General features: G+C 38.0%; 1 protein-coding gene across 1 annotated transcript in view; it reads left to right on the top strand.

Moving 5' to 3' along the window:
• The window catches only part of ZNF385B (zinc finger protein 385B), a 313,747-nt gene that overhangs the window by 283,109 nt on the left and 4,264 nt on the right, over positions 1 to 26,374 (top strand). The window contains exon 7 of the mRNA XM_034654810.1: positions 25,861 to 26,106. Within this exon, the coding sequence (XP_034510701.1) occupies positions 25,861 to 26,106 (246 nt within the window). The remainder of the gene's footprint in view (positions 1 to 25,860; positions 26,107 to 26,374) is intronic.

The following is a 26,374-nucleotide window of genomic DNA, read 5'->3' as shown; positions in this document are numbered from 1 at the left end:
CTTCTTTAGGCAGAGGGAAAATTTCCAAATGCCAATAAATTGATTAAATGTTTTTTTGTTTTGCTGTGATTTGCTTTTGTCTTTTAAAGATTTTTAGTAGTCAGTTGCCTTGATATCCTTTCTTTTGATCTAGTACTGAAGTCACAGTTCCACCTATGCTTTGCGTATAAGTGAATGTAACATTAACTGCTTTGACTTCAGAATTGCTTTTGAGATTAGAAACAAGGACTGACCTTCCCTTGTGGCTCAAATTGTCTATTCTTGAAACTGGAATCTTCAAAATGATGCATGAAGCACACGTCGACGTCTCTAAAACGTAGCTCCATTTCCACTCACCAGCACGTTCTCTGTCACATCCGTTGCTATCGGAGAGAGCAGAGCCTGGAAGAAAATAGATACAGGGCAAACAGGTTTTTAGCTGAAGGGAAGCAAAATGTAATGTTTGTGGAAGGACACTCTCAGCAGCTTGCTGCCAGCTCAGTGTTTGAGAAGTAACCGCAACCGGCAGTGGTGGGAGGGCACTGAGGACAAGGCTCACCTGCATCACGGTTGTGCCCCGGCCTGTTGTCCACTAATAGTAATGTCTGGTTTTAAAGACACAGGCCCTCTGTGCTGCAGAGAAGGTTGCAATACGCAAACCCCCCTTAGGAACTGGTCTACCACTCCATTAAATGCCAAAAACGTAGTTGAGTGCTGAGTTGTAAATGTCCGTGGAGCCTATGATTGAATGTATATTCTCCTGCATGATCATCCATTGTGGTGTTTGTAAGTAGCAAAACAATGAGCCTGATTTGTTCTCCTTTGTAGAGCCAGGCCGAGGCCCACTACAAAGGAAGTAAACATGCCAAGAAGGTCAAAGCACTAGAGGCAACGAAAAATAAACCCAAAATGGTTTCTTCCAAGGACAGCGCAAAGGCTAATCCCAGCTGCTCCATCACTCCAATCACAGGCAACAGCTCTGACAAATCAGGTCAATGACACTTTTTGTTCTTTACATTCTTTGTGTTTCTCCGGGTCCCCTGCCCCAACCCCAACTCCTCCCCTCAGCTGTTGCATGTTACTCTCCATGATTTGTTTTTATAATATTAATATGTTTCCTTCACAGGAAGGGTTATGTGTTTGCACGGAACCTAAGCATTTGATGTTACCATTCCATGTTGTTAAATATATACATTTAAGTATATATATGTGTGTGTGTGTGTAAATATATATATATATATATATGTATATATGCATGAAAGTAAGCAGAGGCTACTTGGTCACAATGTGTTTAGACAAAAATCGAGAAATGGATCTAAAATACTGAGTTTATTACCTTTTCATTCATGTTATGCTTGGTTTTTACTATAGATTTTTTCAGCGAAGGAGTGCTTACGGTTGTTTATTAATAGACATTCTGATATGCTTTCACCACAGTAAAGAGGAGGGGCGGGTCAAAAAGGTGAAGTTTTCTGAGAGTGGCATTATTAAATGAATCTGGAAGTGTGTTCAGTGATACAAGAGTTTGGTTTTTGAAGGTCTATGTAGAGTTCCCCTCAGAGTTACAAGTGAACTTAAGGATTTTAAGGGAGCTATTTAAAAAGTTACGAATTGACTAGCAGAAGTGCTTTACATAATTGGAAATGGGCTACTACAGGAAATGCCTCTTAAGAAGAGTCTGTATTTCATAGTCCAATGAATCAGCAGTTTTTCTGAGTAGGTTCAAACTGAATGATTCAGAAAGAAGAGAAAAAATTCATTTTTCTAGCACGTATACCATGAAATTGGATGTTTAAAAGGTTTTCACACACTCACAACTGTCCCTCAGGCCCAAGATGGATAAGTCATCTTGTTTCAGTGACTAATTGAGGAACAGTGCCTATGAAAGGAGATTAAGAGCATATATCCCTTTCTCAATGTTTGACTCTCTCTTCAGGGACCTCTCTGTTGTTGGAAGCACACAGGCGCCCGTGCACAAACACACACACACACACACACACACACACACACACTTCTGATTCTCTTCTGCTCTTCAAATAATTGTAGAATTTTAGGAGAAGACTTAAGAATGTTTTCTTGTGGCTGCTCAGGGCCTTGGAGAAGAGCAAATCTGCTACTATCAGAAGTTTCAGAAAGCCTGGTAAGACAAAAAGACTATTTAGGAAGGGACAATTATTGATTAGGTCCCAGGAATGGTGGTCCCAACAGCTCTGCAGCCTAGGAGTGAGTTAACCCAAATTTGATAATAAAAACATTTGTTCTTTGTATGATAGAATCATCAAATCATGTTATCTGATGAACAGATGATAAACACTAGATTATTACATCACACTTCTCCCCTTCTGAAGAACAAAGTCTTTTTATGTATATTATCGAATTAATCCTTCACGCAGCCCTATCAGATGTTGGGGTTTACAAAATAGCAAACCAAGGCGGGGTCCACAGTGCCGGAGTTATTTACTAGAGTTTACCCAGTGTTTGGAAGAACAGGATCCACTCATCTCCTGACTTCCTGCCTGGTTTCATTTTCTACAGGATATTGTTGCTTCTATGAAACTACCCTGCCAAAGGTTTTAGTACCTGAATTATGCTCCTTAAGCACAGCAGAACTTATACACAAGATGATAAAACAATGGAAGTTAATGTCACTCCATTCTTTCAGCGTATTTTCTGTCTTGAGCTAATGACACAGTTGGTAGGTATTGTAAACGCTCCAGTATTGCTGTTGTGTGTGCTCAGTGCTCCCCTAGCTATGTTATTCCTCGGGAATTGAGTATGTCTAGGGATAGTAGAAAAAGTATCGAGCAGGAAAAAATATGTTAAAAATGGAAATTGAGAAGGATCAATGAAAGAAGAACCAATAAAAGTATAGAAGACAATTAGAGAAGGAAAGATGTAGCAGAAGAGGAAAGGAAGTACAAAAAAAAAAGTCAAAGACTAGGGGATAGGAAAGAGGAGCATAGAAACAGAATATCAGGGGCCTGGGTCAAAATCACAGCATTTCTTGTACCTACATGGTACCCAATGAGCATGTGTTAAAGTTTAAACAATTCAAGGCATTTATTCCTACCATCAAATACTAGTGAGGTCTCAACAGAAGAGACTTTCTAAGCACTTGTGTTTGCCTAGTAAGCAATAGGAACACATCAGGGTCAAGTATAGCAGTGGTATAAAGAAGGAAAGAGAACTGAGATCTGGAATGAGCCTAGGGGATGAGAGTGGGGAGAGAGGAAAACAAATCTCAACCACAGAATCTCTTCTTCAGGAGCTATGTGCTGGTCTCTAATCCCACATCCTCTGCTTCCTCTGCCACTTCTCTATGCACCCCAAGGACTTGGTCTAATAGTATTGCCTTCACTCACTGGGGCACTGTCGAGACTTAGTCCAGAAGTAATAGCAACCACCTATATTTTGGGTTAACTCATTTTCCATGTTTCTTTACTCAGAATCTGTATAAATGATTTGATAATTCATTGGTTGGGCCATTCAAATTATTTCTTCATTTCCCCATGTCTTCTATAAATATTAATACTAATGAAATACTTTATTTGTTCTATCATATCCACAAAGGCAATAGCAAAGTTGTTAAAGATGGCACTATTTAAAAATAAAGTGTATTTGCTAAATAGATATATATTCTTTTGTTACCTTCACATGAATATCAGCTTCTAAGCAAGAATTCCCACATATATGTAGTAGAGTTTCCATGTTGGAAAATTAGAAACTTTGCCCAGATGGGAAACCTGGTGAAACAATGTGATATGTAACCTATTGCTAACTACCTATTTCTCCCACAGCTTTGTCAGAGTTACAGATTTTTTGGAAACTGGTTTTTATTCTATTTTAAACTCTATTTTAGAAGGCTCCTAAGTGGCTCAGTCAGTTAAGCATCTGACTCTTGATCTCATGAGTTCGTGAGTTCAAGCTTAGCATGGAGCCCACTTAAAACAAACAAACACAAAAATAAATTAAGTAAATAAATAAATAAATAAATAAGTTCCCTGTTTTAGAAGAACAGGAGACACAAAAACCAGTCCTTCATAAATGGTCTAGGTGGAGTGTAGAGAGGAAGAAGGAGAAGGGAAAAGGAATAGTGACTGTGGCACTTAATTGACCAAATGTTTTATTTCAGACAATATTGTCTCTAAGGAGTCAGCCAAAAATTAGAGTAACAGTCACAGTGAAAAATCATGGTTGACTGCCAATTCCTAAGAGACTGAAGTTGCCTAGCATTGGTCTTTCTCTTCTGAATGGAGAGATCCTATCAAGTGGGCTCAAGCAGTATCTACCTGATCCTTAGATACTTAGATCAAAATGAATATATTCATTACTTGATGTCTCAGCCACCAGATTTCAAATATCCAGGTTCACAGCATCCATTTGATTGACAAATTCAATTTTCATTCTCATGTTTTAGCATCAATAACTTAGCAATAGAGGGCAAATGTTGTTCAATGAGGACAAATCTCGAGGGAGAGGGAATAGCCAGATGTTAAGGGAAGGCAGCATCCTGGGATTCACCAAATATCAGTCAAGGAAAAGTGTTATTTCAGAGTATCTAACAAGGAGCATGGGACCCACAGATGACCTCTGTCTGTTCCTCAAGAGCACAGATTATTTATTCTAAGAAGTGGCCTGACAATCTTCCAAGAGTTAGAAAAGCTTTATTACTTGCCGTTTTGGCACTTGGAACAACTGGTTGTTTTTTTTTTTTTTATTTTATGATCCATTTGGAGATATCATGTGGCTCACATTGTAGCTGGATCTGTGAAATCCAGATAGAACTGTTATAATGGAGCTATCAGACATAAACATTCCAGGGCATCATGGCAAGCTTTCTTTTTTTTCCTCTCAGGTCAGTAAACAAAATGAGTTTAAACCGTAATAGCTTGTATTTCATTTATTGTAAGAAGTTCTGACCACATGATTGAAAAAAAATATGTTTCATTAAAGGCAGTTAAAAATAGTTATCCATATTCACCTTTTAGAAGTTGGGATAGAATTAGATGTAAAATCCAAAGAAATGGTTTCATGGTCTCCCAGGATCTATCCCAACTTTTAATGATGCATCAGTGGGAGTTCAAAACATGGTAGGAGGGAGGAGAAATGTGCTTTAGGCGAATTAGGGTCAAAACACAGCAAGCACTAAGCAGCTTCAGGAAGATGGCTGGAACATGGTAGCCAGACACTCGACCCAAATTTCTCCCCAGAGTTCAAGTGTCAATGCCGTATGACAGTGCACTTCCCTGTGATAATATGTCCTATACATCAAACTGAATGCTCTTTGTGACAGCATTTAACCCCGCATAACAGGTTCAGAAAAACCCAGAGCCTTCAAAAAGCCTTATTTCTTGAAAATAATAAAATATTTTTATAATCAACCTAATGATAAAATATCGTGGTAGTCAACCTAATGGTCCATATGTCTAGTCTTTAGCACTAGATTTTTTTAATTAATTAGATATCAAATGGGAAAAACCCATTTCTAGTTCAAAGTATATAAAGCTATTGAGAGCTAAACAGCCTTTAATCAGTTGCTGTCTAAACAGATGAAAGCAGATGGAATGATTCAAAAGCTATAGATATATTTGTAAATGCAATTAAGAGCAAAGATAATGAAACCGGCATGTTCTGCTTGAAATATAACAATAAGAACACCTTAAATTTGTTCAGTTTATAAAATCCAGTCACAGATATGTTTTGTATGACCCTCTCAATATCCCTGTGACTGGTAGGGCAGAAGTTAGTATCCATCTTTCATTCATTCATTCAACAAACTTTATATCCATTTATTTACTCAAGAAATATTCATTATCTATACTAAATGGTGTAGTGTATATGTATATTTTGCCAGATACTTATGGTGCAACAGTGAACACAAAAACATTTTCTTGCCTTGGAAGAGCTTCCAGCCTATTGTGTGTGTGTTTTTTAATGTGTTGGATATTAAGGCTACAAAGAAAAATAATATAGAGTTACCACCTTGAAGCTGCTCCCCAAAATATGGTAATGATGAGGAACCTGCATCTAGGACACGTGGAATAGTTCGTGTGAGGTTGCAACATTCGTATCCCAGTAAAGTCAGGACTTCCTGTCCCACACATACGCCATTATTCCCATTACTTCTAAACTTCTCTTCCTTAGGAATAACTACGAGTATCCCAATGGGCAAAGTCAGAAACCACTAAACTACTTTTTAAAGAATTAGTGAGTAGGACCTTACATTACTTCAGTTTTTCTTCCCCAAGTTTTTATTTCAATTCCAGCTGTTAACTACAGTGCAATAGTAGTTCCAGGTGTAGAACTTAGCAATTCATCACCTACACACCACACCCAATGCTCATCCCAGGTGCCCTCCTTCATACCCAGCACCTGTTTAACCCAAGCCCCCCCCCCGCCTACGTCCATATATGACTTGCTGACTGTTGATATTTTCCAGTAGAAACTATGGCACTGAAAGAAACATTAAGGCTTTGTTTTATTAATAATCTTTAGTTCCTATGCAGTATGTTGTCGTCTGTAGCGTTTAACCGTAATAGAACAAAGCTTTAGATGTTACAGATCTTTTCCAGGGCAAGTTTGAATGAAAGCATTCATTCTGGGTAAATAACGAGTGTTCTCAAAGCTCCAGTTTGACAATTATAGATTTCATGTATCTAGAGCCAAATACTCACTGAAATAGAGGTAGACACTGGGTAGGGCATCCCCATTATGGCAGAAGCCTTGAACTGCCCTCTAAAGTGTCCAGCTGGGTTTTCCTGAACTCTGTCCACAGATTCATTAGCATTTTGAATCATTCCATCCAAAATATCTCCACTGGGGATAGGAAGATGGTTTTGTTTAGCCCATCCCCATGATCATACCATGGGAACTGTGAGATGACAGCGTCAGAAAAGACAAAAGAAGGAAGGAAAGGGGTAGAATACCTCAAAACGGCTCATTTTCGTTTTCAGCGTATCGTGCTTCTGAATTGCGGCAATTCCTCGGGTATGAACCCAAAGCAGTTATCAACTAGTAGATCAGCATGATTTACCTGGAAAGGCTGTAGTTCAGGTTTTTATGGTTACCCTATTGCTTTATGAAAGTGTATTTTCAATTTTGTCGAAGAGTCTTTCTGCCAAGGATACAGATGGAGAGACCCTTGCCTCGTCATTTTTATGGGTTCTCCTGTGTGTTTCATAGTTTTTATGTGTTGTTACAAATGGGGCCAAGTTTTCCAAATGTCAACTTCTCATTTCCGCTGACTGCCACAGGACTCCATCGATTAGCCAGCAAGATCTTTGTAACTGCCTCTTCCCCCCTTTCTGTCTCTAGCAGCAGGACCTTGTGCTGTTGAGTTGAAGAAAATGATGGTTTTCTGCTTTGGCAGCATCTGTCATTTACAGACAAGTGCCGTCATAAATTTGGCATACATCTATCCAAATCTGGGAGGCCGAGATTTAGTATCCCTCATAAAATAATAGATTAACTATATTTATGACAAACATCTTAAGTCTGAAATTCTGGGGTACAATCATGTAGAACATAAATTGAGTCCCATCTGTCTAAAAAGAACAGACCATTATACTAAGACTCATATTTTCATGAAATGTACATATATCATTAAGACTTTCAAAGTCAATTTAAAAAATGAAACTGCCTCCATCTTTGCCCATGGACCTTGAATTTGACAACAGCATCCTGCCAGGCAAGGCTGAAGATTCTTAGATAGTTAAGTGTTTGTCAGACTCTGGAAACTAACTTCTGAAACTTGGGAGGATTTTATATTGCTTCAAAATAAGACTGAGCGTTTATTGTTAGTTTCTCCACTTCTGAAAGCTATTTCTTTAGCATCACTCTAAGAAAGTGAACCAAAAACTGAGACTCACTAATGATTTGCTGAGGATCTATTAACTTATAATTTACTAGGGATATCTTATAAACCATTCCAAAAAGCAAAACTTCATTAAGGCTTCTATCACTATCAAAAACTTTTCTTGTCTTCAGACATATTTTAACTGGTATTCATCTCTTTTGATTACACTTATTTACAACTTTTCTGCATTGACAAGATACTGGAATATAAGAGGATTTCGTATGTACATCGAATAATTTTGTAAATGCACAACCAAAAATGTCCTGAGGTTTTAACAAAGCTTATTATAGGGGCGCCTGGGTGGCACAGCGGTTAGGCGTCTGCCTTCGGCTCAGGGCGTGATCCTGGCGTTANTGAGGTTTTAACAAAGCTTATTATAGGGGCGCCTGGATGGCACAGCGGTTAGGCGTCTGCCTTCGGCTCAGGGCGTGATCCTGGCGTTATGGGATCGAGCCCCACATCAGGCTCCTCTGCTATGAGCCTGCTTCTTCCTCTCCCACTCCCTGCTTGTGTTCCCTCTCTCGCTGGCTGTCTCTTTCTCTGTCAAATAAATAAATAAAATCTTAAAAAAAAAAAACCAAAAAAACAAAGGTTATTATACACATTTAATGGCATTCCACTTATTTGTTTCAGGAAGAATTCTCTGACAGTGAAATATTTTTTGAGATGGATGGATGATCAAATAGAATGACTCGGCAAATATTTGCAGATCCTGTGTTCAGGGCACGGGTACTAGGTACTTTGGGGGATTCTAGGCCCAATTCTGATGGTACCACACAAATTTAGCTTTATAGTATAAAACGTAAAGTATTTTTCGTAGAAACATTTATAAAATATTTTCCTCTTCCCTGATTTCTTGCTCCGAGAATCAGGTTCACTATAGTGGATACCGGGCCTAGTATTGCACGTGAGTAGTTTGGTGTCCTCATTTTTATAGGCCAGCTCTATTCAGCAAAATACTCTGTGGTGATGAAAATGGTCTGTAATCTGTGTTGTCCAATGAGTGACATGAGCTGCACATAGCTGTTCAGCACTTGAAATGTGGCTTGTGCTATTGAGAAACTGAATATTTATTTTTATTTAATTTTAAGTACTACACCTGGCTACTGAATTGGACAGTGAATCTGTAGACAGTGGTTCTCTTCGCTCTTTTAACTAGCCATGACTCCAGAGAAGGCATTACGTTCCCTGAGCCTCTGCTTTCTCATTTGTAAATTGGGAATAATGGCCTCCCTGCATCATAATGGTGTTTTATGAATCAAAGGAAAAGATTTTGCAAGTGGTTGGCAAAATGTAAATCATAATAAAAATGCCCCTTATTGATGTTCTTACAGCTTTGGGTTTTTTCCTTTTGTGGAGCTGTCCCTTCTTGCTGCTATCCATGAAAGGTGACAGGTACCCCTTGTGGTGGGCAGCCATCATCATCTTCCATTATGCTGCACCTATTATAGTTTATTCTAGAAAAGCAGAGCCAATCTTATTAGAATTAAATGCAAAAAATAATTTTAACAGCAGTACTACTAACAGGTAATTGAATGATTACTGTGTGCCCAATGCTAATATGCTAAATGTCTTATATATACTATCTTATTTAATGATATAGTCCTCTGATGGATACTAGAGAGTGAGATCGAGTGAGGGGAAATGGTGGCTTAGAGTCATTCAGAGAGAACGTAGCTTCAAGCCCAGATTCTCCCCCAGGCAGCCCCTCAAATTCACTACCACGATATGCCACCTTTGGATGAAGGTACATGAACTTTAACTGCATGTGCTTTCTGAAGGTTATTGGAGATTTTTTTCACTAAGTGACACTTCTAGATGTCTGACACTTCAGAAAGGTGTGTATTTCTATTCCCACCCTGTTTTACAACTGGTTTTATTTTTGAGAAATCACGTTTTGAGTGTCTTTGAATAAGGACATATTAACCAAGGTCTATGATTTTTGAGTGTCATTTACCTATTTTGTATGTATAATATAGTAAAAAGAGCATGAACTTGAAGTCAGACACATTAGCTCCTCTTCTCACTGACCAGATAACTTTAATCAAATCATGTTCACTGACCTGTTTCCCCATCTCTTAGATGGGAGGGCCGAGACCTACCTCCCAGAGTGGTCAGGATTATTGAGTCAATAATGCCAGCCTCGGTGCCTATCACATCACAGATACTCAATAAACACTAGCCATAAAAAAGCAACCATTGTTCAAAGACATTTCCCAACACTGTCCTTTTGACTCTATGACCATTCCATGCCTTGCTGCCATGCAACAGTGACCTGTACTTACATTCCTCGTTATGTGCTTGCTTTATTATCTCATAGTAATTATTTACACTTGTGTTTCCTTGCAGACCTTAAGGCTTGATGAGCCTGATTCTCCCAGTGGGACATGTAAAGATATGGAAGGACCTTCTTGGTCTTCCTCACATTTCTATAAATGGAGGAACTGTCTTTCTACTCATTCTCCCACTGGTCAATGCTTCTCATCTGTCATGGCCTCTGCAGCTCCTGGTACTTCATCCTGCACGTGGCAGTCACATAGAGAGCATGTTTTAAACTAATACCGTTCAGAAGAATCTCACGCGGGAGCTATAGCACCTTCTGTAGCCTACGGACAGGGCAAGAGGACCCTGGTTAGCTCTTTTTCCTTTGCCTTCAATAAGATGGCTACCCCACCTCATAGGCTGGCAATCTGCTCTACACACAGAGACAGTACTAAAAGAAAGGCTATCCCAACACACCTCCATTGGTTGAGGGAGAAAACTGGGCGCTGTCTGTGGAGAAGCAGCCGGGCCTAGAGCCAGGGTTGGCTACTGAGGAGGGGAGGGGAGGGTGTGATCAGAGTAAGAAACACGCTCCTGCCTGACAAGTCCCTGCTGGCATTCATGTCAGTAAATGAGAAACTTGTCAGCTCATACATTTTATTTCTGGCTTCTTGTAAAAAATTTTCTTAGTGTGCAATTTTTTTTAATAATATTTGTATGCTATTAACTAGTTAGCCTCTAGAAAATATGTGCTTTGTTTTCTTTCAAATATGAAATGACATGAATACTAGAATTTCTTGTCATAATAGAGATTATTTTATTCCTTGCTTGCAAATATTTGAACTTCTGTCATAGTTTTATGATAATTTTTACTCATTTAACTAGCAAAACAGCCCTATTTAAGTTAAAACAATTTGTCTTTCCTACAACAATATCTTTGTTCTTAGTTATCTGTTAATGAAGAAAATATTTTTATTCAATGGGAAATTAATTAGTGTACCACATTTTAAGTTAAGGAGAAGTTATTTATTTTATTCTTTTCAACAAAAATTTTATTCAGTCCTTTGATTAATCCATAAGACATAATGATTAATATCCAGTAAAAGTTTTTTTGAGTATTTTGAAAAACCACTAGGAGATGTTCTGTTTATGTTACTTATGGCATTTTAAATTGGGGGGAACCCTTTTGGAAAGCAACCTCATAGAATAAATTTAAAAAGCCATAAAAATGCTCATTTCATTAGACCAGCTAATTCCTCTTCCTACGATTTCTACTTATGAAATAATCCTAAATACAAAGCAAAAAAAATAAAACGTTACAAATGAAAATGCTTAATGTAGCAGTATTTCTATTAATGAAAAGTGGAAACAGGATGATCAGTACCAGAAAGGTTATTTCAATAAAGTACTTATACCCACTACAATATTATGCAGCCTTAAAGTAAATGAAAGCAACATGAAAAATGCATGTAATACACTAAATCAAAAGTTACAAAATGGTTTGTTCATGCATGTATTTGCATGTATTTATTAAGGCCCCACCGAATGCACTGTGTCATGCTAGGCACTGGATACGTGACAGTGAATCAGGCAGACTTGGGCCTTGCCCTCCTGAGATCATACTGTCTGGAAGAGTAAATGCTGAGCAAGTGATGACAAGCTAAATGAAAACAGAGGGATGCTGACCTTGTCTGAGAAGGAAAGGAAGTCCTAGGGAGAGGATTTAAGCTCCCTCTGCCTGATGGGAAAGAAGGTAGCCTTGCAAACAGGGGCCCTGGTTTGGTAGGGGTGGAAGGGAAGAGGAACTCATCAGAAGGACCGGTACTCCATAGGACTCAGATCTGAAAGACTGCCTGGTTTAAATAATGGAAGCACCGAGAGGACACTTGGGGACAAGGAAGGGAGATGAGGGTGTTGGTAAAAAAGTGGTTGAAATGATGGCTAGGAACAGAAAGAAGGCAGCATGAAGTGATGGCCATAAACACAGAGGTTCTTAACCTCTTTTTGTGCCATGGATTCCTGCGGCCTATTCTCGGAATGACGTTTTTATTTGTTTTCGTTGCCTCTTTTTTTGAGTAATATCTACAACCAGTGTGGGGCTCGAGAAAACGACCCTGAGATCAAGAGTCACATGCTCCACTGAATAAGCCAGCCAGGCGCCCCTCAGAAGGATGTTTTTAAATCCATAAAATGAAACGTAATAGTTTTACAAAGAAAGCCAACCATCCCGAATATAGTTTGTCAAATTTTTATGATGACATGGTAACATAGCAATAATGCGTTAAATAAGATCTAGCAACAGGTCCAATATCAACAATAATTTTGAAGTAATGTGAGGCATAAACAGCCTTTCAAGCTTTTTATGACAACTGTAATATCTGATGAAAATATTATTTCTGTTGGTGGACAGAGTTGCAGGTACTGTTAAGACTGCTAGAGTTTTTTGTCTTCATTTGTAATTGAAGAAAATCCTAAATTTCAATCAGAGATAAATGAAAATAAAGATAACATTTCTTTTTTCCACCCAAGTTCATGGATCCTGTGAACTCATGGGTCCCTTGGGAGTCTATAGACCACCCCCCAGGTTAAAAATTCTGCTTAGTGTGGGAGGCTTATGGGTTGTTTTTTTTTTCTCTATTTCCATATACTGTGCTATTTGCATAATAACTTCCAGTGACTTGATGAGTTTACGTATCTCAGGGCACCGATAGGTGGGAAAGAAACTTGTAACCATAAAGCCCACCATGTCACAGTATTCCTAAGGGATCTAGATGATGAGAACCTCTAGACGAACCCCTCTGGGTGTCCAGGCCTCTTGAATTGACATCACTTTTTAAAGGAGACTCTCTGTGATCAACAGACTTTCTCCTGCAATCCATAGGCCTTAATAGAAAGCCACCTTTGAGAGTTTCTTAGTAAAGCAGCAGAGTGAATTTGGGCACAAATGCTAGATTCAAAATGTCAAAGTATGATTGGCTTTTAGCAATATATTTTTTAAAGGATTAGTAGCTTTCTTAAACTTGACAGTCTAGCCCCTGAATGTCTGCAGTCTCCTTAGGACACGCAGTGCCCCGTTGGGTCCATAAAGAGTGGCAGCCCACACCCATCTCCCTGGAGCAGGCTGAGGCAATGAGTTCTTTGCAGAAAGTAATTTTTTTTTATTTTCTCTATTAAATAAAGATACATTTTTTAGATGATGAAAGACTCAATGTCCTCAATACCTCTCGGGCTGACCCTTCCCTTGTCAGTCTACCTGGAGTTTCAAAACTAACCCCTCAATTCTATATCTACAGAGGGAAGAAGTGGGAGCAGCAGAACTCAAATGTTTTTCCTTATACCTGTGAATCGATGTTTCCTCTGTAAAGGGCCATTCATTTAGAAGGAAAAGAACCTGTTCCTCATTCAACCTAGAAAATTAGTTTTTAATCTTAGTCCCGGCTTTTGAATTGTTACTGGACCTACTCCCTGAGGGACTTGATTTGAGTGACAGGAGTTACATATTCTCTTTTCCATAATAAAGCTGCCTCGGAAATAACGGTTTCACATCTCTCAGTGACAAATCGGAAGAGGGGCAATTTTTCAACCTGAAGAAGTTGAAATATGATTTCTCTATTGTACAAGTCAAATGGCTGGAAAACTACACAAAATAGGAGAAAGCTGTTCATTAGATTCCAACTCTAGCAAACAAGCCCTCTTTTGTGCTCCCTTAGAAAAGTGACAGGTTCACCAGAATCAGTGCCAGCTCATTGGTACAGCATGTGGGCTGCCAGCTTCTACAGGGAGATACTTGGAGATGCCACTGTTTTATCTGAGTGTGAGACTGGCAGCTTCTGCTCCCCAAAAAAGTGGCATGAAGGACGATAGGGCAGTTGTCATGCAGAGCTAGGCAATGACTATCATTTCATTGGACCACAAAATCACTGCAGGGTATAGCCCAGTGGCCAGACCCCAACTGACATAGGCTTTCAAATGGAAAGAGCAGGATATCCTGACTCAGGATCGCAGCCTGGCAGAAAATGACAGTACAGGGCCTGCTTTGAACTTACAAAATTTGTCACCAAACTTTCATGCGTCCTAAGTTAATTCAAATAAATAAGCTTTTTGTTTTTTTAAAGTAAGGACCTATAGAGGCACCTGGGTGGCTGAGTCAGTTAAGCCTCTGCCTTCGGCTCAGGTCAGGATCCCAGCATGCTGGGATCAAGCCGGGAATCACCCCGCATAGGGCTCTCTGCTCAGCGGGGAGCCTGCTCCTACCCCTCCCTCTGCCTGCTGCTCCCCCAGCTTCTGTCCCTCTGCCCTTCCCTCAGTGAGCGTGTGCACTCTCTCTCTCTGTCAAATAAATAAAATCTTTAAAAAATATAAAGACATATAGATTCTGATTCAGTGAAGAGTCAGTTTTATAGACAATTTTCCCTGCTTCCAGGATTAGTCTAAAGGCCGAGATATGAAAATCAGACATAAACATAGTTAATTAGGAGTTAGCAAGCTTCACAGTGATCAACGGTGCTTGAAGAGGCAGGGTTTCTGGGATTTAGCTGGAGGCATGGTAATGCAGCATTAGATGTGAAGGACCCCACTGGCATCAGTTGACCTAATGTTTGATATTTGAGCGCTCTGAGAATTTTAAAAACTAGCTTTAATTTCTGTGTCTGTCCTTGGCTACTTGTGTCTCTGGGCTTGTCAGATAAGTACTCTGTTTTGTTTTCCACACCTGCAAAATGGCATAAGTCATATAGAGAACTTTTTGTTTCCAAAGGTTGTTTAGCAGTTCATGCTCAAGTGAGGCATTGCGATCAGACATTTTCCAACAAGAAGTCCTGTGACTAATAAAACAAGTTGACTAACCTAGTAGATGTTGTGAGATAAACCAGCCTATACTATGTTGGGTAATGTTTGAGGACATCTGGGATTAGATCAAATCTAAATGAGGAATCTTGTTGGAAGTAGCTAAATGGTGGCTAGAGGACTCCAAGTGTACTAGGTCAATCTCAGGCCATGTGGCATAAAGGTTACGTGCCTTGGAGATCTGGGTAGGCCACGAGTGGTATCGTCACGAAGATACAAAACCTGCAAAATGACACCTTCAGCAATAGACATTTATTCCTAAAAGGGTGGAGAAAATTAAATTATGGCATAAGTCCTAGTACTTGGAATTTCTTAAGGAATATTATTGCATAAATATATCAATCATGTAACTGTCAATAACACAGATCAATATACTGGGATGTTATTTGTTAATGACTGCTTACATCATTGCCAAAGTGGCTTGTTGAGCTACAGATCTCTGATGAATCTCCAAACGTAAGAACCACGGTGTTGCTATGACTGAAACCTTGCCATGACAACAGGTTATCAGTTTAGTGGCAAAGAGCATGGGCTATCCTTTGATGATATTTTGTTTTCACATGTGCTTTAGATTTTTCTGGCCTAGGTACATGCTTATTGTTTCTATGTAAGCTTATGTAGGATTCCTGCTAAAGAAGATAATAAAATCTATAGGTTTGTTCATTTTAGCAAATCAAAATATTGGACCTGGCACAACGTACTTGTTGTTATGACTCTATCCTAGTAAATGTCAAGAAGACCCATTCTTAAGAGAATTACTTCAACTTCAAATGACATTAAATATTGATTACTTATATACCTGCAACAACAATGATAAAAGTATTTTACATAATCAACAGCGGAAATGTCTGTTCTCTCTGTGTTTATTTCACTTTATCATTCAGCCATTAAGAGTGAATTTCTAGTATTTTGACCTGTGAGGCTAAAAGGCACTGCACTGAATTGAACATTCCTTATTTCAACATATTGATTGCCCACCTATGGCTTTCTGTACACTGGGCACAAAGATGAATTAGGACGTTGTTGCAGGACTCAAGAATCTCTCTACCCTGGTAATAATTTTAACTGTGGAAAAAAAATAGAGTTAATGCAAGATCAAAATATAATTATATAAAGGGGATTATAAGAGCATAGGCAAAGAAAAGGAGGGAGGAGGTGAGCTTCGGGACTAGAAGTAGCAAGATCTAGAAAGAAGTTTAATGGTAATTCAGAGAGAACGTGGGCCTGAAATGAGGCAGTGACACATAGTAAATGCTGAAGAAATGTCTGCTGGATAAAGATTGAATAAGGCTGATAGAAGAAATATTTAAAAGATAGTATTAATAAACTTAAGTCATTCATTAAACATTTAAGGTAGGAGAAGGAAGAATTCAAGAGTTATTGCTCACAGTTCCAATGTACAACTAGTAATGTCATTGATTTATAAGGGGACTACTTGGAAGGGCCGCTAGGTGGAGATCATTCATTCAGTACTAGGTTGAGTTTGAAATACCCACGAAACATCTAAAATAGATGTCCCACAGACTATTAGGGGGAAAGAATCTTGAACCTGTGAGGAAGGTAGAGATTTCACCTACAGATTTGGAATCTATGTCAATGTGGTAGAAGTTATTAGAGTGAATTCGAACATATAAACATCGGAAGAGGACAAGAGCGCCATCTTGAGGAATGCCAACACTAGGGGCAAGCGAAAGAAGAGCTGGTGAAGGGGACTGTTGCAGAGGTTGACGGAAAACCAGGCAAGGCCAGCGTCTGTCGACATCAAGGGGGAAAAGCATTTCAAGAAGGAACTTGGCCCAACACAAGAGAAGACTGAAGAGAGACCATTGGTTTTGCAGGAGGGTGAGGATACACAGGAAGACAGGAAGTAGAAGAGCCACTTCGCATGAGCGCTTCAAGTTCTGCACCAAAGGGAAGCAGGTGGAAGACTCCAGGAGTGAACCAAGTCAGGGAATGACTTTTGGAACATGGGAGTTTCAGCATTTTGTAAACAGAAAGAAAGAACCCAGTAGAAAGAAAGTAGCCAGAACTACAGGAAAGAGAGAAAAGTAAAAGACAGGTAGAAACATGTACCTTTTCCTCAGAGATGTGAAGAAAAAAGGTGCAAACGGAAGAAAATGTAACATCAGGGAAAACTCATCCCACTTCCTCATTTCTGTAAAAAACAGGACACCAGATGTTTGCTGAGGAGAGGTTGGCAATATTGGTAGGGAACTTAAGAAGGATAAATCTTCCAGGAGGAAGCTGACTGACTGTGTTTATTCCCCTTAGAGAATCACTGTTTTCCCCTTTGTTTGTCTAACTTATCGACCTGTTCTTCAGATACAAGTTTTCACTATATATGTTTTGAATTTAAGCAAATCTCATCTGTAATATTATAAAATTTTAAAATAAGGATATGTGGTTATTGCATTGCCAAGAGAGCCATGCTTTCAAAAATCTCTTTAAAAAAAGGAGAGAGGGAAACAAACTGTTAGAGATGGTTAACAATAGAAAACCAACTGAGGGTTGATAGAGGGAGGTGGCCAGGGGATTAGCTAGATGGGTGACGGGGATTAAGGAGGGCACTTGTGATGAGCAATGGGTGTTGTTTGTAAGTGATGAATCACTGAATTCTACTCCAGAAACCAATATTCCACTGTGTGTTAACTCAGTAAAATTTAAATTTGAAAAAAAAAAAACCTCTTTTAAATAGTGCATTCAAATTATTACCAAATTTTCCAAGATCTTTTTGCACATACCTTTCAGGAAATCATTTAATAAATAAAAGCGGGTAACCGACTGTCGTATCTGATTATTATCTGCAGCGTTGGTCTTTTCTTCCTGCTCCTTTAGACAGGTGCAGACCTGTTACACTAGAAATGAATGCCCTTTCTTTGTTCATCCACCAACAGAGTGATGCTCGTGCATCTGTACGTCTCTTACTACATTTTGTTTGGCAAAGAGCCCAAGGTACCAAATTGGCTTATTCACCTTGCAGCTTGCGTGCTGCTGCTTCCCCCCACACGCACATATCATTAACTTTCTGAATGCAGTTCCACTTTAAACTTTAAAATATCTGTCATCAGTTGGTGGTTTCTGTCACTTTTACGGTGTCAAGTGTGTAGACAAGGAAGGGACAAAGAAGCAAAGGGTTAGGAAGTCTTCTACAGCACACCAATCAACAAGCAGACAGGTTTGCAGTGTTTTAGGGGTTTGGGGAGGGTTTTTTTGTTTTGTTTGTTTGTTTGTTTTTTGGTTTTTTGGGTCTGATACAGAGCCCCACGGGCCCTATAGCTTTATTTCTCACAAGACTGCACAACTGGTAGGGAAGTACGTACTGTGACTGACACCCATTAATTTCTCATTACTCAGAAAGTGGGAAGATAACACAGAGGAGAATGATTTCAGAATTCCTTATCAAAGTGAGCTAACTTGGTTTAATGAGTGTTAAGCAGTAATGCGGGCATTGCTTTGTTTTTTGGAATAGTAATGAGATGTTGGATAAGGTGCTTGTGAATACAGGAAAGAATATGACCAGCTGCCTTTTCACTGCATGCCTCTGTTGCTAATTCTTTTTAGTGAAATATTAAGTATAAAAAGGAAGATTTAATTGTAAAAGAAGTGACAAGCAGTATATTTCAGTGACCTCAGAAAGCACAAAGAATTCTGTTAAATTTGTGGCCTTGGTTTCCTGAGCACTTTTCTGAACTTAAAAAACAACAACAATAACAACAATAACATGAGATTTGACCAAGCACTTCACAAAGGAAGGTATATAATCGGCCAATAAAAATAGGCAAAGGTATTCAGTACCTTTAGTTAGTAGGGAAATACAAGTGAAAACCTCAATGAGACACCTCCACCTGAATGGCTAAAACTGAAAGGACTGACAGTACTGATACCGTGTGTTGCAGACGGTGTACAACAGCTGGAATTCTCACGCGAGGCTGGTGAGAGTATGAATCACAACCATTTTGGAAAACTGTCTTTAGAATCTACTAAAGCTCAATAGAGACACAGAGAGAGAGAAAGATGATAGACAGATCTATATACCTAATGGCCCAGCAACTCCACTCCCATGTATATATATTGAACATAAATGAGTATTGTTGTCTACCAGCAACACATGTAAGAACGTTTATTCTTACGTTATTCAAAATAGCTAGCCCAAAACTGAAAATATCCCAAATGTTTATCAGTAGTAAAATAGATAACGGTGGCATAGTCATACAATGGAATACTCTTCAGCTCTTAGAAACAAAGTTCTAGGTATGGCAACATGGATGAATCTCATAGACATAGTGTTGAGTGAAAGAATCCAGACACAAAAGAATATATACTGTGTGATTATACTTCTATGAAGTTCAAGAATAGGCAAAACTCATCTAAGTTGATAGAGATGAGAATGGTGGTTACCTTGGAGGGAGGGGGAGTATCAACTAATTGGAAGTTCAGGGGAGCCCTCTCAGATGGTGGAAACATTTATAGCTTTATATCTTACGTATCAGTATCTTGATCTTGTATTTCCTATATGTCTTGTATCTCCTGTTTCAACACATGTATGCATACGTATAAATTCATTAAACTTTATGTACTTTACAGTATATAACTTATACCTCAGGAAAAAAAGAAATTAAGTGGTACAGACAGTAACAGTAACTACCACATTAGTGTATAAGACAAATAAATGAGATAATGAATATAAGTTTTTAACACAGTGTTTGGTCTGCAGTAAGTATTCGATTCATGTCAGCTACTGATTTGGGATTATTATTATTACTTCTACTATCTCTGTAAGATGTAACTTCCTGGAGCAGTCATTAGGCCAATTTGTTGCTTTACATAAAAGCAAGCTTCCCTAAATAGTATTGAGCCTCTGAATTCAGCTTTTAAGAACTATGCTCCAAACAACATTACTAGTTGTGTCGAGAGAAAGCTTGTCATTATGGTAAAGTTTACTTCTTACTATGGGTAAAATTTTTTTAACTGTCAAAAATGCATTTCGTTCAAGAGTTTGCTCCCTTTCAGAATTATGAATTATTTTTAAAAATTACTTTGAAACACAAATCATCATTAATCCTATGAAAACATGTTCAACCCCTTTAATATAAAAAAATGCAAATCAAATTAACAATGAGGTACTATATTTCCTCTGTCAGATTGGCAAAGGCAATGGATAATTTGGCTGATAAATGTACAGAGAAGCTGGCACTCTCCTACAGACAGAGAGCTTTGAGAGTATTAATTTGTGTAACCATTCTGGGGCACAATTTGGCAATGTGCGTCACAAGTTTGAAAATGTAAATGCTCTTTGTGCCAGCAATTCGCCTTCAAAGTTTAGGTCCTGAGGAAATTATTAGGCAGGTATACAGGGATGTCTATATACAATGCATTTATAAAGCTGATTACTGAATATATGAATTCAGTGGAGTATGTACATGATTGCCTGTTTCCTCTGTTGAATATCCCTTTCTCATTTTTCAGAGACATCAGATATCAGAAAGCCTGGTCTTATTGAAACTCTAGGCTCTTATCCAACTGAACACTTCCTTCTTCCTGGCTCAGGTTGGACCATGGGAAGGGGCATAGTCTGATCTTCCCTTCCTCCCCACCCTATAATTTCTAGTGCTTGCCCTTTCCAATTGTTAGGGATAGGAGGAGGAACTAGAGAAGAAAGGGCAAATGTTTTTGTACTTAATGACATGGCAGGTGTCCAGATGCTGTCTCTCTCTGGAGGACCATGTTTAAGGTATAAGGTCTTCATGTGGTTTTTCCAATCCTTCCGCATCTCCTGCCACCAGAGAAGTCCACTCCTCAGCTTCTTGCTGCCAAGATCCTGGTGATCAGCCTTCTTGTCAGTTACCGATAACAAGGCTCAAATCTGACTGCCTTTTAAGATGTCCTATTGACCCAAAGAAAACTCATTCAACCTTGGCATGACAAACTCAGATTATAGATCCTTCAACTTCTGACCTTTCTTGGTCCAGCTCCAATGACCCCAACCTTCCTTTCTCCTACTTCACCTGGTATGAGGGACAGATGACTAAGATCAGAAGTTGTCAGACTGGAAGATAAAATGCCAGTGTCCCTTCTTATGTGCACTTCTGGTTTTACTACTTTAGCTGGATTCCGAAGCACCCAACCAGGACAGAAGCTCATGATGCCAGTGAGTCCTCAGATCCTTAGGTAGTCTAGGGAAGTGCATGATAGGGTGTTAGTAGCAGGATAAGTTCTACTACCTCTTAGAAATGCTACACGTTTGTGTCTCGGGCTGTCCTTGGGGACTTACTCTAAGATGCTGAGATACTTGAAGCCAATTGCTTTCAGTTTGGGCTTGCATCCTTCATTCTGAGGCAACCAAACTCCTATTCTGTATCTTTTTAACATGGTAAAAGTGCAAACCAGAAATAAACCAAATATCAAAGAGGATTAGTTGAATAAATTATAGTGCATCCACATAAGTAAATATCATTTGTTATAAATCATGATCCAACTCTACATTTACTGACATGGAAAGATATTCTTGATTTATTGGTAATTGAAAAATGTTAGTGACCTCATGTTTCTGTCTATTCACGTATATTGTGTAAATAGTGTGAAGTAACAGTTATCATCATAATAATCCAGGTCAAGTGTTGGCAAACTACTGCCTGTGGGCTAAATCTAAGCTGCTATTTTTGTAAATAAAGTTTTATTAGATCACAGTCATGCTGGTGGCTGCTTTCCTGCTATAATAGCAAACTTAGTAGTTGTAACAAAAACAGTATGGCCTACAAAGCTTAATATATTTTTACCATCTGGTGCTTTACAGAAAAATTTTATTTTAAGTGATGGAATCATGGGGGATTTTTTTAAAAATTTCGTCTGACTTTATTTTCTAACACTGAACATAAATTTATTACATAAAATATGTATCTGTTATTCAACCATTGAAACCTGGTTAGAAAAAAATTCTATTAGTAACATTAAACTAAAGAGTAAACCTTGTAAGTGGAAAAATTGGATTAACATTAAACTAAAGAGTAAACCTTGTAAGTGGAAAAATTGGATTATAGCTTCCAAAGTTCTACTTTGAAATATAAGACCTACAATGTAGTTATAATATTATTTTGATTGTTCTTAAATTAAGACCCATATATGGACATGAGTCTTCTAGTTAGCAACAGGATTAGTTTCTGAAAACTGCTTCCAGAACTCCTGGCATGTTCTTTTCATCTTCTGTGTTAGTTTATTAGTCCTTGGAAGCTGTGTTTGAGTAATATAGCGCTAAGTTTGATGAAGAGGTGGGTTAATCTGAGTAAAGTTTTGGAGTAAAAATAACTGTGACGAATAAATATTGAAGACTGATTTCCTTCACATGATTTATCAACTAGATATGAAAACAGTTCCAAAATGGGAGGTTTTCAAAATGCTTAGAACTTCAGAAAACAAGTAAATCAATGTGGAACCTTCCACAACAGCTACTTTGAAGAATTAAATTCACTTGGATGCATAAATTACAGATATTTGTTGCAAAGGGCAGTTCTGAGGTAGCTAAGCAAATTTTGCTTCAAAGTCTTGTAGGATAAAACCTAAAAAAAGGCGTTTGAGTAATCAGAAAATAATGAAGACAGTCAGAAGACCTGCTAATTAACACTAGGTGAAGGAATACTTGAAAATGGAATTCACATTAACCAGAAGTTCCAGATGACATGTATCTTTATTAAAAGAAACAGAAGTAAACAGTACATTCATTAAACTTTCAAATACACAAAATATCAAGGCTTTAAATAATGCCAACAAGAAAAGAAAAATAACAGAATGGATTTTGATAAAAATGTAAAGCAATTAAAATGAGAAATAATAAAATTAGGCTTTGAAGCTTATAAATTCGTACATCCAGAAAGAATGCCAAAATTTTAATATATTATTGTATGGGTGATTCTAGGATCTGCTTTATTGACTAGCCAGTATCAATCCAATGGCAGAATTTCCTGAATATGATGGAACCATTTACACGTTTTCAAAGTCAAAATTTATCCCTGTATTCACAAAGATTAAGTCTCTGGCCTATCTAGAGGATAAAAAGTAAAACATAATTTATGTAAGAATACCGTGTCTCTTAATATTTTTAAAGGAAAATGGCCTCCCTTAGTATCCATTTTATGAGTTTTAAGATACTCTTTACCGTCTGATTCAACTCACCTTTATAATAATACCCCTCGTTACACCTGTTGCCATCATCTATGCTGAGCTAGCAGGTATTCAGCAAGCAAACCCCAAGCTTTCTAACACCTAAGCATTTCCTCATGTTTCCACCTCTAACCATTCACTTCCTACTCCTTCTCACCTCATTATGCTTATCTAAATCTCACCTTCAAAACCTGGCCGAAATACCACTTCCTTTATGAAGAATGTCTCTTTCTTCCTAACCAGAAGAAATCATTTCCTGCTCCATGCTCCCATGCCTCTTAACAATTTCTGTCATAAATTAGAGATCTCTGAGTGACTATCTCATTTTCCCTGCTAAACTTCTATTTTCTTAGTCTATACCTACTTTATTATTCTCTTCAGTGTCTAGCACATTGTCAGCAATTAGTATTTTGTTAATATTCATTTGTTAATGAATAAATGACCTCTTTTGAAAAGGAGCTACAGAAAGGAAATCTGTTGCATTTTTCTTAAAGAAATAGGAATAGAGAGAAAAAGATAATTCTGTCCGTCTTCTCTGAATCAGATGGTTGTTGAACAGGCTAGATATTTTCATTTAAGGCAAATATGCTTCAAAACTAAAGAAAGCAACAGCTTTATCACATCTCCAGTGACCACTGTATGCCTTTTATAATGTTAATGCCATATGAAGTTCACCCTTTGTGCAGGAAGATTAATACACTACCCAGTGAATAGTTAGAGAAAACATCATGCTCATTTATGCCACCTACTAATCTGTGGGACATTATTCAATTTTGATGAGCCTGAGTTTTCTCATCTTTAAGATGGGAATAATTATTTTCAGCCTTACCTATTTCACAAGTTTGTTGTGAGAGATAATAAGATAATGTAAGTGATGGCACTTTGTAAATTGTAACGTTCTATATAAATATAAGTGTATATGAGGGAAATCAATATAAGGGACAATAAAATAAATACAAATAAGAGACAGAAGGAGTAAATGACTAAAACAGGTCAGATTCTTTAGGTGAAATTTATATGAAATATGAAACGTTTGAAGCAAAGATTTTACTATGCAATAACTTGAGTTTCCATCACAAGAAACTGAGTAATTCCATAGGTGCAAATATTAAGATTACTGAATTATTTCACTGCTTTGTGAGTTCTATAATATTGTAAAATCACTCTGAGGGATCCTTACAGATGAAAGAGTTCCAAGCTTGACATAATCTTCAATCTAATTTGCTTACTGTTACCATTTAGGAAGATTGATTTTATTTCCTTCTCTCATACTACAGAGGTCAGTTTAGTAAAACTCTAAGATCTTTTCCATCATACTTCATGGCATCCTGAAGTTTTAATAAACTTGCTGAAATGGAATATAAATTGTGAAACCCAAGGATAAAAAAGGGATCTGAGCATGTACTTATTCCAAACACCATCCAGATCTGGAATTCGTCTATAGAATCCCTGCTAGTCTTTGACCTGGATGGATCCAATGTAGGAAAAGGGATGGAAATTAACTGTTGATCCCTAAATCAAACAGGAAGAAATATGATCTCCCATTATTCTTTGAGACATATGAAAACTTTGGCTTTGCCCCATCTGCAGAACAGACACATACCATCATTTTGCTGTTCCCCCAGTCACTCCTTCCCTCTTGGGGATCCAGGCCCATGGTACACAGTTCCAAATTAGCTAGGACAATTAACAAATAAGTTTTCAGTTTTAATTTCCTTCCCCTCTTAATAAAAGTTTATCAGTACATCAATAGACATTTTCTAAGAGCACCAGCTCTACTCAGCTTAAATGTGTGATGGACGGGGCTGTTGCCTATGAAGTTCCAGTTTCTTTCCCAAAGGAGCCGCTGAACAGAACCTGTCTTGAATAGCAAATGGACCCTGAAGAGTGGAACTCTGTTAAAGTCACTCTGAGCCTTCTTATAGCTTGCAGCGTGAGCCTTGAGAATTACAAGCATTTAGTAGCTACATGATCAAAATGCCAAGATGTCTATAAATGATTTGGCTAATCCTCATATTGTGGTTATGGTTAATGTCCTTATTTAAAACTTATGATTTTAGGGGCGCCTGGCTGGCTCAACCAGTAGACCGTGTGACTCTTGATCTCAGGGTCATGAGTTTGAGCCCACGTTGGGGGTTGAGTTTACTGAAAAAAAAAAATTATAATTTAGACTGGCAGTCATAAGTATAATGAATGAAATTTTGCATCTTGTATTTTAGATAAATTGCTTTGCCATTCAAAGAGCAGCAAAAACTTAACCATAACCAAAATTAACTATGTTTCTTCCCTCACCTCTACCCCAACACCTCAAAGTTAAAATGCTAACCTGGTATAAAAATTGAATTTTAACTTTATATTCATGTCATAATGAAAGCATAAATAGTCAAACGAACCTACCATTGATTAATAACTGATTTCACATTACCATCATATCATATACTCATCTTGGAAAGAAGTTGGTTTTCCTATACATTAAAGACTTCCCTGGAGCATAATTTACAACTCAAGGATCTCAGAAAGTTACCTGCTACCAGTGGAAGGAAAAAAGTCATTTTTCATAAGTTATCATAATCTTGGGGTGAGCTGATATTGGAAATTGATGTCATGGAGTTCTTTTTCCATCAAGTTCAATGGACTAAAATCTTTGCTGGAGATTAAAACTATATATAGAAATCCATTTCCTATCTTTAATTCCTCTATGTTAATTTTCCATGTGTTGATACGATATATGAAACTTCAATATGATCTCTCTGCATTTCTCTTAGAAGATAAAGGGAAGTTAAAAGTCAACAGTTGCAGTCAGCCATTGGGCTCCGAAGGGGGATCCTATCTCCTCAAATCTGGCACAGCACCCTTGCCACCTGGAGCGGCCGCTTCTCCCTCGAAGAGCACAAATGGAGCTCCCAGTACTGTTTCTGAATCAGAAGAAGAAAAAGCCAAAAAATTACTGTATTGTTCACTATGCAAAGTGGCTGTGAACTCCCTGTCACAGCTAGAGGCGCACAACACAGGTTAGCAGCTATCATTTGAATTTAAATCGTGTTTATAACAAAACCCAACTTTTCCCAGCAGAATACCGTATCTTTTGTTGTTCGAACATTACGTTTGTTCAGTGCCTTCTCTGCTTTTTTGATTCAAAGGAGTGATTTTAAGAAAAGTATGATATAATAATTTTGGAAACAGCAAGGCAAAAGTTTAAAGCAAATTGGAGATAAAACTTATTCTGTTCTTTATTTTCTCAAAAGCATCTAATATTTCCCAAAACTCATTACAATAAAG

The sequence above is a fragment of the Ailuropoda melanoleuca genome, chromosome 2 (genome assembly GCF_002007445.2).
Source record: "Ailuropoda melanoleuca isolate Jingjing chromosome 2, ASM200744v2, whole genome shotgun sequence".
Taxonomy (NCBI): domain Eukaryota; kingdom Metazoa; phylum Chordata; class Mammalia; order Carnivora; family Ursidae; genus Ailuropoda; species Ailuropoda melanoleuca.
Note: the sequence above shows the minus strand (reverse complement) of the source record. Positions and strands in the feature narration are given on the sequence as shown.